The sequence below is a fragment of the Pseudonaja textilis genome, chromosome Z (assembly GCF_049901715.1).
Source record: "Pseudonaja textilis isolate UNSWEBS1 chromosome Z, rPseTex1.2, whole genome shotgun sequence".
Classification (NCBI taxonomy): Eukaryota; Metazoa; Chordata; class Lepidosauria; order Squamata; family Elapidae; genus Pseudonaja; species Pseudonaja textilis.
Window position 1 is genome coordinate 106,019,698 of NC_142008.1, and position 16,320 is coordinate 106,036,017.

Here is a 16,320-nt window from a genome sequence, read left to right on the forward strand (position 1 = left end):
AGAGTCTTTACATATCAACTGCAAGCCATTTTGTTCTCCAGGTAAGTTCACCTAATTTCTCTTAATAGCTGTGTATGTTTCTCCACAAGCTGTGTAAACAAGGCATTATGAACTCTAGCTGATCAAATTATGGATGCTGAAGCCAAACACCCAGATTCCCTTCCCATCATTTAAAAAGATTTCAATCAATCAAATTTAAGGAAAGAGCTCCCAAAATATTTCCAGCATGTAAATTGTCCCAACAGAGGCAAAGATACTTTAGACCACTGTTACACAACAAAAGATGCCTATAGCGAGCAGCTGTGGGACACTCTGATCACTGCATGATTCACCTTGTACATGACTACAGACAAAGACTTAAAACCATGAAACCAACAATTAAATCAAGACTTGGTCTGATGAGGCAAAGCTGAAGTTCCAGTCTTGCCTTGATTGCATTAATTGGAATATTTTTGAAGATACCTCTACAGACCTAGATGAGCTCACACATACTGTAACATCATATCGTAACATATAACATAAGGGGCTTGTATAAGTGCACCATCATGCCTACCGTCCCTGTCCTATTGTCCCCATTTATTTGTACCTATTTCCTGTATTCTTACTCATGTTTATACTTATACCTATTATCTTGTAAGTGACTGACAAATCAAATAAATAAATAAAATAAAAACATATGTCAGCTTCTGTGAAGACTTATGTGTACCAACAAAGAACCCGCAAATATATAGTAACAATAAACCTTGGTTCACAGCTAAACTTAAGCAGCCATGCCATTCCAAAGAGCAAGCCTACAGAAAAGGTGACAGAATGCTATACAACCAGGCCAGAAACATATTAACAAGAGAGATCAGAGCAGCAAAAAAGAAGCTACTCTGAAAAGTTAAGGAATCAGTTATGAACAAATGAACCAGCAAACATGTGGAAAACTATTAAAAACATCACTGGCTACAGCAAACCTCCTTCCCAGGCAGAAGGAAATCAGCAACTAGCAGATGACCTGAATGTGTTTTACTGCAGGTTTGAAAGAAAACTACAGCCACCTATCTCCACAACCCACAACTCAAACACACCAACAACAGCCAAGACTCCTACAACCGGGTTGGGTTCACAACCTCTGGTCATCAGAGAAAAAGAAGTGCAAGATCTATTTCATAGAGAAAAGCCAGGAAAAGCACCAGGCCCAGACAAGGTAAGTCCTTCTTGCTTAAAAGTTTGTGCTGACCAATTGGGCCCGATCTTCACTTGAATCATCAATAAATTGCTAGAGAGGTGCTGCGTTCCTTCTTGCTTCAAGCACTCTACTATCATCCCAGTGCCAAAGAAGCCATCCATCAAGGAACTGAATGACTACAGACCAGTTGCTCTAACATTGATAGTTATGAAAATCTTAAAAAGGCTAGTTCTGTCCCACCTGAAAACCCTCACAGATCTGCTGTTACTGAACAAATAGATTGACAGATGGCTCTGCACTACATCCTACAATATCTTGAATCTCCAAATAGCTATGCAAAGGTCCTCTTTGTAGATTTCAGTTCAGCATTCAATACCATCATTGCAGACATTCTTCTGACTAAATTAAACCAGCTAGCACTACTTGAACACACTTGTTAAGTTTGGGAAAAGAGAGGCTGAACCAGAGCATGAGTGCAACAATACTTTATTATAACAATAAAGGGCTGACCGTGCTTGCCAAGCCGGGAACTGGCTCGCAGCTTATCAGCAACTGAGTTGGACCCCGCAGCCTGCTTTTATAGCTGGCTGCTGGGGAGAACCAACCAATGGGTAAAGGGGAGAACGCCCCGCAAAGTGAATGGACCTGAGTGAGAACTCCTAGAGTCCTCAGGACATAACACCCTTCCCCCAGATGCGAACACGCATAGTCCTTGAGGTAGGCAGGAGGTTTATGTTGGCGCCGGAACGGCGCAGCTCTGGAACGCTGACTGTCCGCTCAGAGTCTGTCTGGGAAGGCAGAGCCGGGTATGTGTCACCAACGCGCCCCTCGGTTCGGGCAGGCCCGGGACTCATAGGGTTGGTCACTGGGGACGTGCTCCCGTATGCTGGATCGGGCTGGTCCACCGTCTGGGCGCCGCTGTCCGTGCTTGGGCTTTCTGGGCTGACTGTTGGTGTGTACTGGTCGCCAGGAAGGATGTGGATGTGGGGTTGATGCTGAGACCTCCCGTCGCTTTGTGATTCTGGGTCCCTGCTAGTGTGGGTGCTGAGGCGCCTACGCAGCTGGTCCAGGTGCCTTCTCCAGACCCGGCCATCCTCCAGTCTGACCCGATACGACCTTGGTCCGGTGATGGCCACGATCTCGCCCAGGATCCACAGGGGGTCTCCAGCGAAGTTCCTCGCGAATATTGGCTCCTGTAAGATAAAATGTCTAACCCCTGATGTGGAAGCGAGGGGAGAGTCAGGGCAGTATTGTGGGTGAAGTCTGTCCAATACAGTCCTCAGATGCCTGCCCATCAGGAGCTCAGCCGGGGACTTGTTGGTGGCTGAACATGGAGTTGAATGCTGGCTCATCAGGAAACGCGAGAGTTTGTGGTGCCAGTCATCCTTACTGAACCTAGCCAGGGCTTCTTTAGTGGTCCTGACGGCCCTCTCAGCCAATCCGTTACTGGCAGGATGAAAAGGGGCTGTGAAAATGTGGTGGATACCCAGGTTGGCAGCGAAACGGCTGAACTCGGTTGATGCGAACTGTGGGCCATTGTCGGAGACAATGGAGTCGGGTAGCCCGTGTGTAACAAACAGGCGTGTCAATACGTTGGTGATTGCTTGTGTGGTGGTCGTGGATAGCTGTGCAATGTCAATCCATTTAGAATAGGCCGTCCCGACCACTAGGAACATTTTCCCATGCAAGGGGCCGCCAGGTCGATGTGGATTCTGGACCACGGAGTGCTGGCGCTCTCCCATTTAGTAGGGGTGGCAATGGGAGGAGCCGGACGGGATTCCTGGCAGATGTTGCAGGAACTTACCCAACTGACAACGCCCTCGCCGAGGCCTGGCCACCATACGTAGCTGCGTGCTAATGCCTTCATTCTCACGATGCCAGGGTGTCCCTCGTGCAACGCCTCCAGGACCCGGGTACGTAGTGAGGTCGGGATGACCACCGAGTGCCCCACAGTAGACAGCCCTGCAAACTGGACAGCTCCTGCATGCGGGTCTTGAAAGGTGAGAATTTGTTTTCCACATTGCCACCCGGCCACCCCCTCCTCACCCAGTCGAGCACCTGGGCGAGCGTTTTGTCTGCCTTGGTTTTAGCAGCAATGTCCAGGGCAGTGATGGGGAGGTCCAATTGGGTTACCCGAAAATGGCGTGGACAGGAGCAGGGTCTTCAGCTGGAGCCGGCAAGGGACAGCGGCTGAGAGCGCCAGCGTGGGACAGTGTTTTACCTGGCCGGTGTAAGAGTCTGTAGGAGTAGGCTGCTAGGAAGAGGGTCCATCTCGTCATCCTAGGGGAAAGGACTTGAGGGGTCTGTTTGTCTCCGGCTAGTAGACCCAGGAGGGGCTTGTGGTCTGTGACCAGCTCGAAAAATGGCCAAAGAGAAATTCGTGAAATTTTTCACTGCTGCAACAGCTGCTAGAGCTTCCTTATCGATCTGGCTGTAATTACGCTCTGTTCATGGAGAGCGTCCTGGAGAAAAAGGCAATGGGCGCCGGCGCCATTGGGAAGCCTGTGGCTTAATACTGCCCCAATTCCAAAGGGGGATGCGTCTGCTGCCAGGACTAAAGGAAGGTTGGGGTCGAATTGAATAAGTACCGCCCTGACGTGAGTAGTGATTTCACGGTGTGAAAAGCATGGTCTTCTTTGTGCCTCAGTGCCAAGGTGACTTTTTATCCAGTAATCTGTGTAGGGGTTCAGCTACTGATGCTTTATGGGGCAAGAAAGACGCTGTAAAAGTTTAATAGCCCCAAGAAGGCCTGTAGTTCAGTTTTGGAGGTTGGAGTGGGTGCCTCGTGAATTGCCTTAACCTTGGACCCAGGGGGTGAATGCCTGAGGCGTCAATTTTATAACCCAGAAAGTCTACCTGTCTAGTGGCAATGGCGCATTTTTCTTTTTTCAATTTGAGGCCATGCTGTCTGAACCTCTCTAACACTGCTCGAACTCTCTGGAAGAGTTGGGGTCTGTCCCTGGCCGAGACTAAGATGTCGTTGAAGTAGGGTACTACCCAGGAGGCCCTGTAAAATCCGCTCCATGAGGGATTGAAAGATACCTGGGGCAACACTTACGCCAAATTGGAGACGCTTGCATCGGAAAGCACCCCTGTGAGTGACGATGGTCTGGAGTTCCGCTGTTTGGTTATCAACAGGGAACTGTTGATACGCTTGAGACATGTCCAATTTGGCAAAATGCTGCCAGGTTCAAAAGTGTGTAATAAATGCTGAATGACGGCACTGGGTAAGCGCTAACTTGTAGAAACTTATTGATTGTGGTCTTGTAGTCCGAGCAAATTCTCAGGCTACCGTCTTTTTGAGGGGTGTGACAATGGGCGCCTCCCATTTGGCGAAATCTGTTGGCTCAATGACCCCTTGTTTTAATAGTTTATCCAATTCAGCATCTAGTTTTGGCCGAATAGCGAATGGGACCCTACGCGGTTTTAGCCTGATTGGTACTGCCTGGGGTCGACTGAGAATGATATTGGGGTACCGTTATAACACTCCCAGCTCATCGCTGAATACATCTGAGTAATCAGCGAATAAGGAGTCAGTGTCTGAGGTTGAGACAGCATGGACTCCTGTTAGCCCTAGGCCGAGATGGGGAAACCAATCGAGCCCCAATAAGGTAGGGAGATTGCCGTTAACTACCACTAGAGGTAGGTGACCTTAAAAGCTTTAAAACTGACAAGGAACTTGCCTCTGCTGATTACAGGAATGGTCCTCCCCTGGTAGTCCTTCAGGCTAAACTGGCACTTCTGGAGCCGGCTAGTTGATAGGCTGGGCTGGAGCCTCTTGAGGGTGTTCCACGAGATAATTGAGAGCGCTGACCCTGTGTCAACCTCCATGCGGCACGGTTTACCTTCTAAGTAAACGGAGAGAGAGATTTTACTAACAGTGTGGCAAGTGTGCTTGGCACGGTGATGTGTGCGACAGTTCAATACTTGCCTGTGCGGCCCCGAGTGTGAGACGGGGGGTGCCTTTGTGTTGAGCTTTGAGGGGCTTGGCAGACTCTCGCGATGTGCCCCCTTTTATGGCAGTTATTGCAGGTGGCTCCTTTAAACTTGCAGGTGGCCCTCAGATGAGATCCACCACAAGCTAGGCACAGGGTGGTGTGCTTGGGTGGACCGATGTTTTCTTGTTTGGGTCCTACCTGCGGCCGTCTGTCATTGGAGAGGCGGTGGACGTCGTTTTCATCGCTCAGGGATTCCTCTGCTACCACCTCCTCGGAGTGGACTGGAATTGATGTCAGCTTGGCAGTCGGGCCATGGATTTCGGTGGCTGAGTGCGCTGCCAGTTCTGCTGCTAAGGCCTCCTCGACTGCTTGTGCGAGATTGAGGTCTGTTTTCACGAGGAGGCACCTTTGAAGGTGTAGGTCCTTGACCCCGCAGACTAGTTGATCGAGGAGCATGTCCTCCAGGTAGGTTCCAAACCCACAATGCAATGCTGCTGTTCTGAGAGCGGCCATATACTGATTAATGGTTTCCTTGTCCGCTTGCTTCCTCATACGGAAGGTGAATCTCCTGGCAATCTGTGAGGCCTGGGGGAATAGTGGTTAGTGAGGATTTCAAGTAGCTCTGACCAAGGAACGTTTTCAACTCACGTGGAGCCACGAGGGCTGTGGCAGTATCGAAGACGATGGCCCCACAGTAGATCAGGAAATACGATTTTTTCCGATGTTCTCCAGCATCAGCAAGTCCAATTGCATCTATATAATGGTTAAAGTGTTCTTGTATGATTCCCACTTCTCCTCATCCGGTTTGAACGCTGGGAAGACTGGATTGGAGTTCATGGTGATGGGGCCGGTAGAACAACCTGTGGAAAAAATCTCTGGGGCAGCAGAAAAATGCTCTAGTGCCTGTGGCAGGCAAGTGATTTCAGCTCTGGAGAGGCTGTTCGCAGTCCTCTCTCTCTCTGGGTTAGCCAAGTTTGGCCGTCAGCCGTTGGCGGCGCTTGAATTCGCGCCTGAGTGGTCGTTAGTGACTTGACTACGGCACCGTGCTGTGCCTTTTAGGTTTGAAATTCAAATGACAGCCATTTGAATTTCGCGCCTAAACAATGAGCGGCTGCGGCTCGCAGCGCTTCACTTTCCCTGTAGCTGGGCTAACAAGCGGCTACAGACGCTTCTAACTTTTCGCTCTGACCGCTCTCTGGCTGCGGATCAGTGTTCGCTTCTATTGCTTGCTGGCCACTTTCTCTGTCAGCGGACCAGCGTCGCTTTTTGTTTGCTCTTTTGCTTGCTGACCGCTCTCTCTGGCTGTGGATCACAGCGTTGTTTTATCGCCGGCCGATTGCTCTCTCTGGCTGCGGATCGGCGGCTAGTGACTCAGCGGTTGCAAGGTGCTTCTGGTAGCCATCCCATCCTCGTCGCCAGTGTTAAGTTTGGGAAAAGAGAGGCTGAACCAGAGCATGAGTGCAACAATACTTTATTATAACAATAAAGGGCTGACCGTGCTTGCCAAGCCGGGAACTGGCTCGCAGTGATCAGCAACTGGTTGGACCCCGCAGCCTGCTTTTATAGCTGGCTGCTGGGGAGAACCAACCAATGGGTAAAGGGGAGAACGCCCCCGCAAAGTGAATGGACCTGAGTGAGAACTCCTAGAGTCCTCAGGACATAACACACTTGTAAGTGGATCATAAGCTTCCTAACAGAGAGGAAGTAGCAGGTGAAGCTAGATAAAATCACATCTGATATAGTGGTGGGATTCAAATTGTTTTACTACAGGTTCTGTGGGTATGGCTTGGTGGGCATGGCAGGGGAAAGATACTGTAAAATCTCCAGTCAGAGGTGGTACTTGTTGGTTCTCCGAACTACTCAAAATTTCTGCTACCAGTTCTCCATAACTGGTCAGAACCTGCTGAATACCACCTCTGATCTGATACCTGTACAATTAGCACAGGGCCCCCACAAGGCTGTGTGCTTTCTCCACTTCTCTTCTCCCTATATACCAATGACTGCATCTCAAGTGATCTAGCTGCTAAAATACTGAAGTTTGCAGATGACACAACAGTGATTGATCTCATTTGAGATAATGACGAATCCACATACAGACAGGAGGTTGTACAACTTGTCTTGTGGTGCTACTGGAACAATCTGGAACTGAACACACTCAAAACTGTAGAAACAGTGATAGACTTTAGAAGAACCCCTCCCATACTACCACCTCTTACAATACTAGACAACACAGTATCAACAGTAGAGATTTTCAAATTTCTAGGTTCTATTATATCATATGACCTAAAATGGACACCTAACATCAAAAATGTCATCAAAAATGTACAATAAAGAATGTTCTTTCTGCACCAACTCAGAAAGCTCAAACTTCCCAAGGAGCTGTTAATACAGTTCTATAGAGGAATTATTGAGTCTGTCATCTGCACCTCTATAACTGTCTGGTTTGGTTCTGCAACCAACAAGACAGATACAGACTTCAGAGGATAGTTAGGACTGCAGAAAAAGCAATTATTACCAACCTGCCTTCAATTGAGGACCTGTATACTGCACAAGTCAAAAAGAGGGCTATGAAAATATTTACAGACCTCTCATATCCCAGACATAAACTGTTTCAACTCCTACCCTCATACAACACTATAGAGCACTGCACATCAGAACAACTAGACACAAGAACAGTGTTTTCCCAAACGTCATCACTCTGCTAATTCCCTTAACACTGTCCAACTATTTACAAAGTCTACACTACTATTACTATTAATCTTCTCATTACTCTTTATGATGCATCCCCTCCCACTTGTGACTGTATGACTGTAATTTTGTCTCTTGCATCCTTACGATTTATACGGACAGTTTCCTAGTATGATTTGATTGCTTATTGTACCCTATGACTTTTATTAAGTGTTGTACCTTATGATTTTTGACTCTTGACTAATGTATTTTTATGTATACAGAGAGCATTTGTACCAAGACAAATTCCTTGTGTGTCTAATCACACTTGGCCAATAAAAGAATTCTAATTCTAATATAGCTAAACTAACCACTACACACTTACTATGGAATAATTAGATAAGCAGTACAAAGTTTAGAAAGAGTCTGACTTTCACCACTTTCTCTCTTTCAGTGATTTCAAGCTAAACGATCTCTTAACTCTTGTAAATTTGTAGTGAAGACACAATAGTTTTCCTTATACCCGATAATCCAGTTCTTACTTTTCAGAAAGCTTTGCCAGGAGACAATTAAAAGGATTGCAGTTTTATTTTAATCTTTTTTTTTTTTTTTTAGAAATGACATATTGAATGGGGAAAGGAGGGTGTCAACACATTGTGGAGCTTTGCTCACTTATTTTGGATAGACTGCTTCCCTAATGGTGGTGTCAACTCATGAAGCTTCCCTATTCTGCTCCTGAATTGCCATGGGCAGGGGGATGGGGAACCAAGCCCTATATTGAGAAATGTGCACCTCAGTCAAAACAACACAAATCCTAGTTGGCCAAAGTCAAGGCCATCTCCACAGAAACCAGTAACAGAAAGAGGGAGTGACTTCTACTGCCTGCAAAATTGCTTTGTTGGGGAATGTGACTGATGACACACCTTGTGGGGATTGGGAAACAGGGCTAGAGACAAGGTATGAACTGAGTGGGGTCAGAGCTGGCTTTTTCTTGAAATTTTTCTTGTGGCTCCTGCTTTTATTAGGGCATTGGTCGGAACCCTGACAGGTGGCTTTAAATTCAATTACTTCAGTATCTGAATAAACACTTGAAGCATGTGGAGAATTATTATAACCCTCGAGAATTTTGAATTTTTCATTCTACACTATTCATCTAAGTTTTCCTCTGTTCTACAAATGAGCTAATAAAAATGATTCTTGTTCAATCTGAGCATTAATTTTGTGCTCACTTTTATAACTCAGAGAAACTGAGAGGTACTATACATCAACTTGATTTGTGCTTCAATAAATAAATAGATATTCAGTTGAACAAGACTTCAAAAGTAAGTCAGTGCAATACTTCACCAAGCATTCTCCAGAAATGAAAGCCAGTATATGTTCTTTTAAATGTGAATTAGGGTATCAGGGGTTAAACTATTTTGCAACAATAATCTCAAAGACTTTTGTGGCTGGCTTGTCAAATCTCCAGGAACTTCCATCCTACCTTAGTCTCTTGAAGTTTTGGATGCTCCATCATTGGAGGTTTTAAAGAAGAGATTGAACAGCCATTTGTCTGAAATGACATAGGGTCCCCTGCTTAAGCAGCGGGTTGAATTAAATACCTTGAAGGTACTTTCCAACTTTATTATTCTGTTATTCTTTTATTTCAATATCATTGTATGAGATTCAGCCATTTCATATTTCAACTTTTGTTCAAACTTGGTAATAAATGGAGGAAAATCAGCTATAAAGGTTTTTAATTATCTACTAACCACCACCATCGCCCTCATAATTTAATCTATGTTATTTTGATATCTTTCTTAGAACTTTTAACTTTTGTATACAAAATAAACTATGTTATAATCCCAGGAGATATCAATTTTCATATAAAATTAAAATATCTTCAATTTCTCCACTGCCACATGTACACATTTGCTTAGCTATTGGTGTTTGATCATACCTGCCCTGAAGGAGTGCTGATGTAGGTTATTACATCTGACTCTGAAAAAATGCTATACCCCTCTTAGGAAAAGTCGGGTCTTTCAGAAAACTTGCTGGTTCCCACATTTAATCTGATTTCTGCTGTGTAGAAATATCCTATTAAATTCTGGCTGGAACTCCATATCTCTTATTTTGTTGACAACCACTTCCTTGGCTTGATCATAGCCTAGGGATATTTAAAAAAAAAACCAGTGGGGAAAGTCCATAGAAAGCCAGCTTATGCTCTATTACCTGTTTCCAGGGAGTAGGGAAGTTGTCTATCAGGATTGAAGGGGTCAAGCCCATTGGGAAGAATTGTATTTTTAACCAGTAACCATCTTCCAGGATCAAAGTGATTGTGGATGGTTTACAAACAATATAATAAATCAGTATAAATACATGACCAGAAGCACATTAAAAACTGAATTAAGAATAATAAAATTTACAAATTAAAAATCAAAATTAAAAAATTAAAAGGTTTTTAAAAAGTTAACAATGTGGAGGGAGACCCCTGAAGCCATCCCCAGTGTTGCATCATACTCTTAATCTTCAGGCTAAGTGACAGAGCCTGGTCTTAACATTCATCTGGAAAACTCAAAGGTTAGACTCAATGCACCACTGAGTATTTTTCTGTTGTCACTTTTTAAAGTGTCTATATTAAAATCAGAAGAGTGAGGGGTTTTGCCTCACCTCTAGGGCAAAAGTGGGGGCAACAGCAGAAAAGGATGCCCTTCTAGATCCCACCAGTCAAAATTATTTGACTAATGGCATTCATAGCATGCTATCTTTGCTTAACTGAATGGTATGGGGTTTATATAATTAGGATGATGGCTCCTTATGGGCCCTCAATCCTAGTCCCGATCCACGGGGACCTTTAAAGGTGAAAACCAACACCCTGAATTGGACTTGGTTTTTATACAGAGTTCAACCTAAATCACTGTTGTTTGAAAATAAAATTCACACCTCCCAACTGTTTGTCAGGAAAAAAATAAACGCTTTTCCATCTCTCTATTTATAATTTATGACCTTTTTTCCAAATTTTTCATTTTGTCAGTAATTTAGTTTAAATTTGCAGCCAATTGCCCTATAGAACATTCATTTTTCTTCACTTCTTCCATAGATTTTTTTTTCATCCCTGCAAATCCTTCTTCCATTGCTTTTTAAACTATTACAGGTATTTTTAAAGCAAATTCTTCAAATAATTTCTTCAATAAATCTTTTAAAAATGCAATTATCAGAAATTTGTTGTACTAAATCCTTATATTCCCCAAATCCTTATATTCCCCAAAATAATTCATTTTTTAAAATCAGTTCTTTCCCCATTAAAAAATTTCCAATATCGTAATCTTGTCAAGCTTTTTGCTTTCAAAATATTTTAAGACATTTCCCCCTCTTTTTAAATTCAAAAGCCGATGTTCACTGAGATTTTTTAAAATGTTTGCTGTGGTTTGAAATATCTCCCTCAAATAATAAAGCAATTGAATCATAAGATGATTTTTTTTTGGTTAGACAAAAAGCTGCACGGCAATTTCGGTCATGTTTTTAAATCCTTGACTTCCAAGCTCCTCACAATCAACCATAAGAAACTAAATTCCTGTAGGCATTTTTGCAAGGAGCAGCTCTTCCAGACCACAAATAGATAACCCCAAATTCTCTTTCATCTGAAGAAATTTTCTATCAGCAGAACCAACTCCTGACTGGCGTCCACTTCTCACAGAAGCATTTAACTACACATCCAGAAACCAGGCTTGAGAGACATGGATATTTACACGATGATAAAATTAAAATTAATGTGGACTTTAAAAATCATTTTATTATATATTGATAGTATGGAATAAATCCTTAGGGTTCGTAGTTCAGGAGTATATTACTATTTTAAAATGTCAGATAAAGGTAAATTGATGTACTAGGACATATTGGAACATTATCAAGAGAAATTTAAAATCAGACCAAGTTAACAATTAATAACAGGATATACTTGTTAATGGTTTTCACATTTACAATTGAACTATTGTAAAATTAAAGATTAAAATGAATAAAAAGACTTATTGTACGGAAAAAAGTAATTTTGGGACCTAATAGTTTGAACAGGGCTGCCTTTATGTCTTTGTTTCTCATGCTGTAAACCAGTGGATTTAGAATGGGTGGGACAAGAGAATATATAATGGTCAGCATTATATCCAGATCAGATGGGGAATTTGAGGGAAGCTTCATATATGTGAGTGTTCCTGTGAACATTAACACAGAGACAACAATGAGATGGGGAAGACAAGTGGATAAGGCCTTTTGTCTTCCCTGTGTAGATGGTATTCTGAACACTGCACTCAAGATCTTTATGTAACTTACCAAAATGAAGATAAATAAGCCTAATACTATAATAATACTGAAGGCAAGAATTCCAGCTTCACCTTGATTGAAACCTGAGCAAGTGAGCTTTAATAATTGTGGGATCTCACAGAAGAACTGATCAACAACATCAGAGCAAAAAGGAAGTGTAAATGTGCCAATTGCATGCAGTATTCCAAAGAAAAAACCACTGATCCATACAGTAGCAATCATCTGAGCACATGTTCTCCTATTCATCACCATTTCATACTGCAAGGGATTGCAAATAGCAACATATCTGTCATATGCCATGACTGTGAGAAGAAAGAAATCAGATGTCAAAAATGAAACAAACAGGAGAGCTTGAGAAATGCAACCAGAATAAGAAATATATCTGGTATTCATGAGAGAATTTGCTATGGATTTAGGCATAATGACTGAAACAGAAGCAAGATCCAGTATGGCCAAGTTCATCAAAAAAAAGTACATTGGAATGTGCAAATGGTGGTCAAAAGTCACAACTGAAATTATGAGAAGATTTGCTGTTGCAGTTGTGAAGTAGAAGGCTAGAAATACAAAACAATATAGAATTTGCAGTTCCCGAATGCCTGAGAATTCCAGAAGTAAGAATGTAGACATGGATGTCTGGTTACCCACCAAGAGTTTCTTCTTCATTACTAAGATGAATATACCATCTGGAAAAAAAAAAAAAGAAAAAATAATTAAAAGTACAGTTGAAGCCACTTTTTGAAAAATAACTATTTCTCTGGCCAATCACAAATTATAATGCTCAATTTGTACCTTTGTGCTTCAGTATACTGTTGTCTTCCATTGTATATTCATCTTTGAATAAATGAAAAGCACTAATATGTCTTTGAAACTAAAAATTCACTCAATTTTTAGTTTCATTTATAACTACTCTCTCATTAGAATTAAAATCAAAAAGTAATAAAATAACTGAATTGAAATAAGAAAAATTGAAATATTCCATTGCCTGCACCATTCTGATCTTTGTAATTATGGACACATAAAAGCATGGAACTGTTCACCTTGATATTCATTCTGATGTCATCTACTAGCTTAAGATAACCTTTCACCTCTGCCCATATTAGCTAACAAACACCCCAAGATTGCTTATTTCTTAATTGAAACTTTGGCAATCTAAGTGTCTGTATCTCTATGTGTGTATTTATGTATTCAAAACAACTGGAAGCATCCAGATTGCTAAGATTGCAGTGCATTGGTGAAAAAACATACAGATGAACATTTCCCAATCTGATAATAACAGGATAATTACATACTCTAAGTCCCATACAACCTACAAGGATGTTCTAACATGCTTTACTTGTCTGTAATTCAGGAAATATATCTACCACCATTTTTTAATGTTATTACCATTGTTGCATTTAATATTTTTAACTACTCAATAGGTAGACCCCAGAGTTGCTAAATAGAAAAAAAATGCTTACTTTAAAATAAATGTAATCTATATTTTAAAAAGACAAAATTATACTTTGGATTCTACATGATGGAAAATAAACAATAAATCCAGTCAACAAAACAGAAAAGAAAATGTTCACTTATACTTATAAAATTTATATCTATTATTAACTTACTATTTTTTGGTCTTTGCTTCTCAGTTTAATTCTGATGTTCTTCTATCAATAATTTTTAGATAACCTATACAATACTATGACTCTTTATACATATGTTCCTGTTTATGTGTCAGATAAATGAGAAATTTGTCTATTGTCTTGGGAAACAGACTTCATGGAAATGCCTCAAGAGTGAAACACTACTTAGAAGTGTAGAGCAACATAGCAAAGAAGCTGGGTCAATAAACTCAACTGCAATACATCTCATTATACTGATATGTTCCAATAATGAGTGATTCTTTTCTTCTGTTTTGGGCAAAGATCTTGGTCTTCATTTCTTTATTACACTACGTTATTGAACATGTACTAACCGTTATCAACAGAATATGCTAGTATACTACATTACTAAGAATTAGTATATAGTTCTTATAAGTAATGTTTACCAATTAAGCATTCACTTATAGAGCTAGGAAAAGTTGTATATAAATATTGGTGATAGATAATAGGTTTAAAAATAGATCAATTTTTAAAAATGGTTAACTTTAAGAAAAACAAGAAAAATAATAAAAATGATAAGAAAATGTTGTGTTTCACTTGTATGTCATGTTTGTGTTCCTACCAAAACTAAGCTTTCCTCTGTTCATAACAAATGTAAGACAAATGCTATTTTTTAGAGATTAAAGCACTAAATTATTATATTTGAGCTGATAGGAGGAATGAAGTTTTATCAAACAAAGCAAAAATGATGGATAACAAGGCTATACACTCTCTCCTTATTTATTTATATTGCATGCTGGATATATATTAAGGATAACTGGATTGGAAGAAGATGAGTGTAGTTTTAAAATAGTAAAAGAAACATCAGTAACCTGAGTTATGCTGATGACACTATTCTGATGGCCAAAAATGCAAAGGATCTGCAAGTAATACCTGGTAATAGCAAGTTATCTAGTAATAAAATCAAGGAGCATGAAAAATATGAACTGAAATTAAATATAAAGAATAAGGAATATAAAAAATAAATTAATGACAACATGTACAACTTGCCTTAGAAATAACAGTGAAGGTATCAGTCTTCCTTTTAGGATCAGCCATCATTAAAACTGCACGTAGTCAAAAAATACAAGATGAAAACATCACTTGATAGAGTAAAGGCCTTAGAAAATAAATGCAGATGTCATTCTTTGATATTTCTATACTTAAAAAGATCAGAATACTGTAGGTAATAGTATCTCCTATGACAGAGGTATCAAACTTGTGGCCAGCAGGCTGGTTGCATCACGTGCTGGCCAGGCCCATCTCTGGTTTAGTGAAGGGGGGGAATCACCATACATCACATGATGACAACATTATGCTGCACGTTTAACACTTCCACACTATGACATTTTATGGACAGAATGTTGAACTTGGGAGAAACAAGACAGAAAGAGTATGGACACTTTTGAACTGTAATGTTAGGGAAGACAGCCAAGGAAGCAAATAGAACATTATGCAAAGATATCACTCTAAGGGAAAGTCTGCAATGCTGGGAAAGGTGGAAAAAAAAGAGAAAGATAACAATAGCAAGGTGGATTAACTCAATTACAACAGCAATGAGTATAACTTTGGAGATCATGTTAGGCACAGGTTGTCAAATGGTCACTAACATGGTGATGAAATATGAGAGGGGGGCAACTGACTTGGTATACCTATTTGGTAATACATACAACTAAATCATTTTATTAGCCTCTAATAAATTTACAGAAGTAAACAGCATTACTATTACTAAATATTTACAAAGCACACATTTTATTATAGTGAATCAGATGAGCCCAGATCTTGGAAGGAATACAATATTTTGATTTGCAATTAAGTTACATTGTTTATCTTTTTTATGTCTGAAGACCTTTGGGTATATTGTGATGGACAGTTGTGAAAAGAGTTATTTTATTCCTCTAAGGACACATATTTATGAAATTCTAAATCATAGTTTAATGTATTATTTCTCAGCCTTTGAACTGACTTTATGTCAATAGGTATGCAAGACTGAACAAACTAATTCTGTGTGTTCTCCTCCTCCTAGCTTTTTTAATTATTCCCATACATATGAGTCCCCCTTGAATTTATATTTGGATTTTTAAAATGCAAAGGACTAATATTTTGAAATTGTTATTAATGCCCTATGATTATTATAAAGCACACACTAAAATTATATAGTTATTATGGTAACAGAAACAACAAATCAGGTCTGTTATCTTCAAATCCATTTGTTATCATAGTCAGTCATGGAAGAATTGATTTATCCTTTTAACTCTGAAGATGGGTCATAATATGATTTCTGATGCTGTTTTTCTCAAAAGTAATGGGAAAGTCATACAAAATATTAAAATAACTGAAAAGTACAAAATGGCCAAAAACTGGTTCATAAGCATGACTTGACTCTTTCTTTTTCATTCTCTTTTAAGTACATACAGAAATGTATACAAGTAAACAATTGTTTAGCTGAGGCCATATATTCAGCAAGAGACTCAATAAACATAACAAACCATTATAGATCTCTGACTAACAAAATGGATGAATTAAGGCTACAGATTGCAAAGATGCTATCACTGTGGATAAACGTATTAGGATCTATCCCAATCAGAAACCCTGGATGACCAAGGAAGTCCAGCACCTCTTGCAT

General features: G+C 40.7%; 1 protein-coding gene and 1 long non-coding RNA gene across 2 annotated transcripts in view; both read right to left on the bottom strand.

Annotated features, from left to right (window-relative positions):
* The window catches only part of LOC148124208 (uncharacterized), a 465,649-nt gene that overhangs the window by 326,442 nt on the left and 122,887 nt on the right, over nt 1–16,320 (bottom strand). The gene's annotated exons all lie outside the window — the stretch shown is intronic.
* On the bottom strand, nt 11,758–12,741 carry LOC113448546 (olfactory receptor 14A16-like). Its single transcript, XM_026719259.2, has one exon. It carries the CDS (start codon nt 12,736–12,738, stop codon nt 11,758–11,760), a length of 981 nt encoding a protein of 326 aa, XP_026575044.2. The 5' UTR covers nt 12,739–12,741.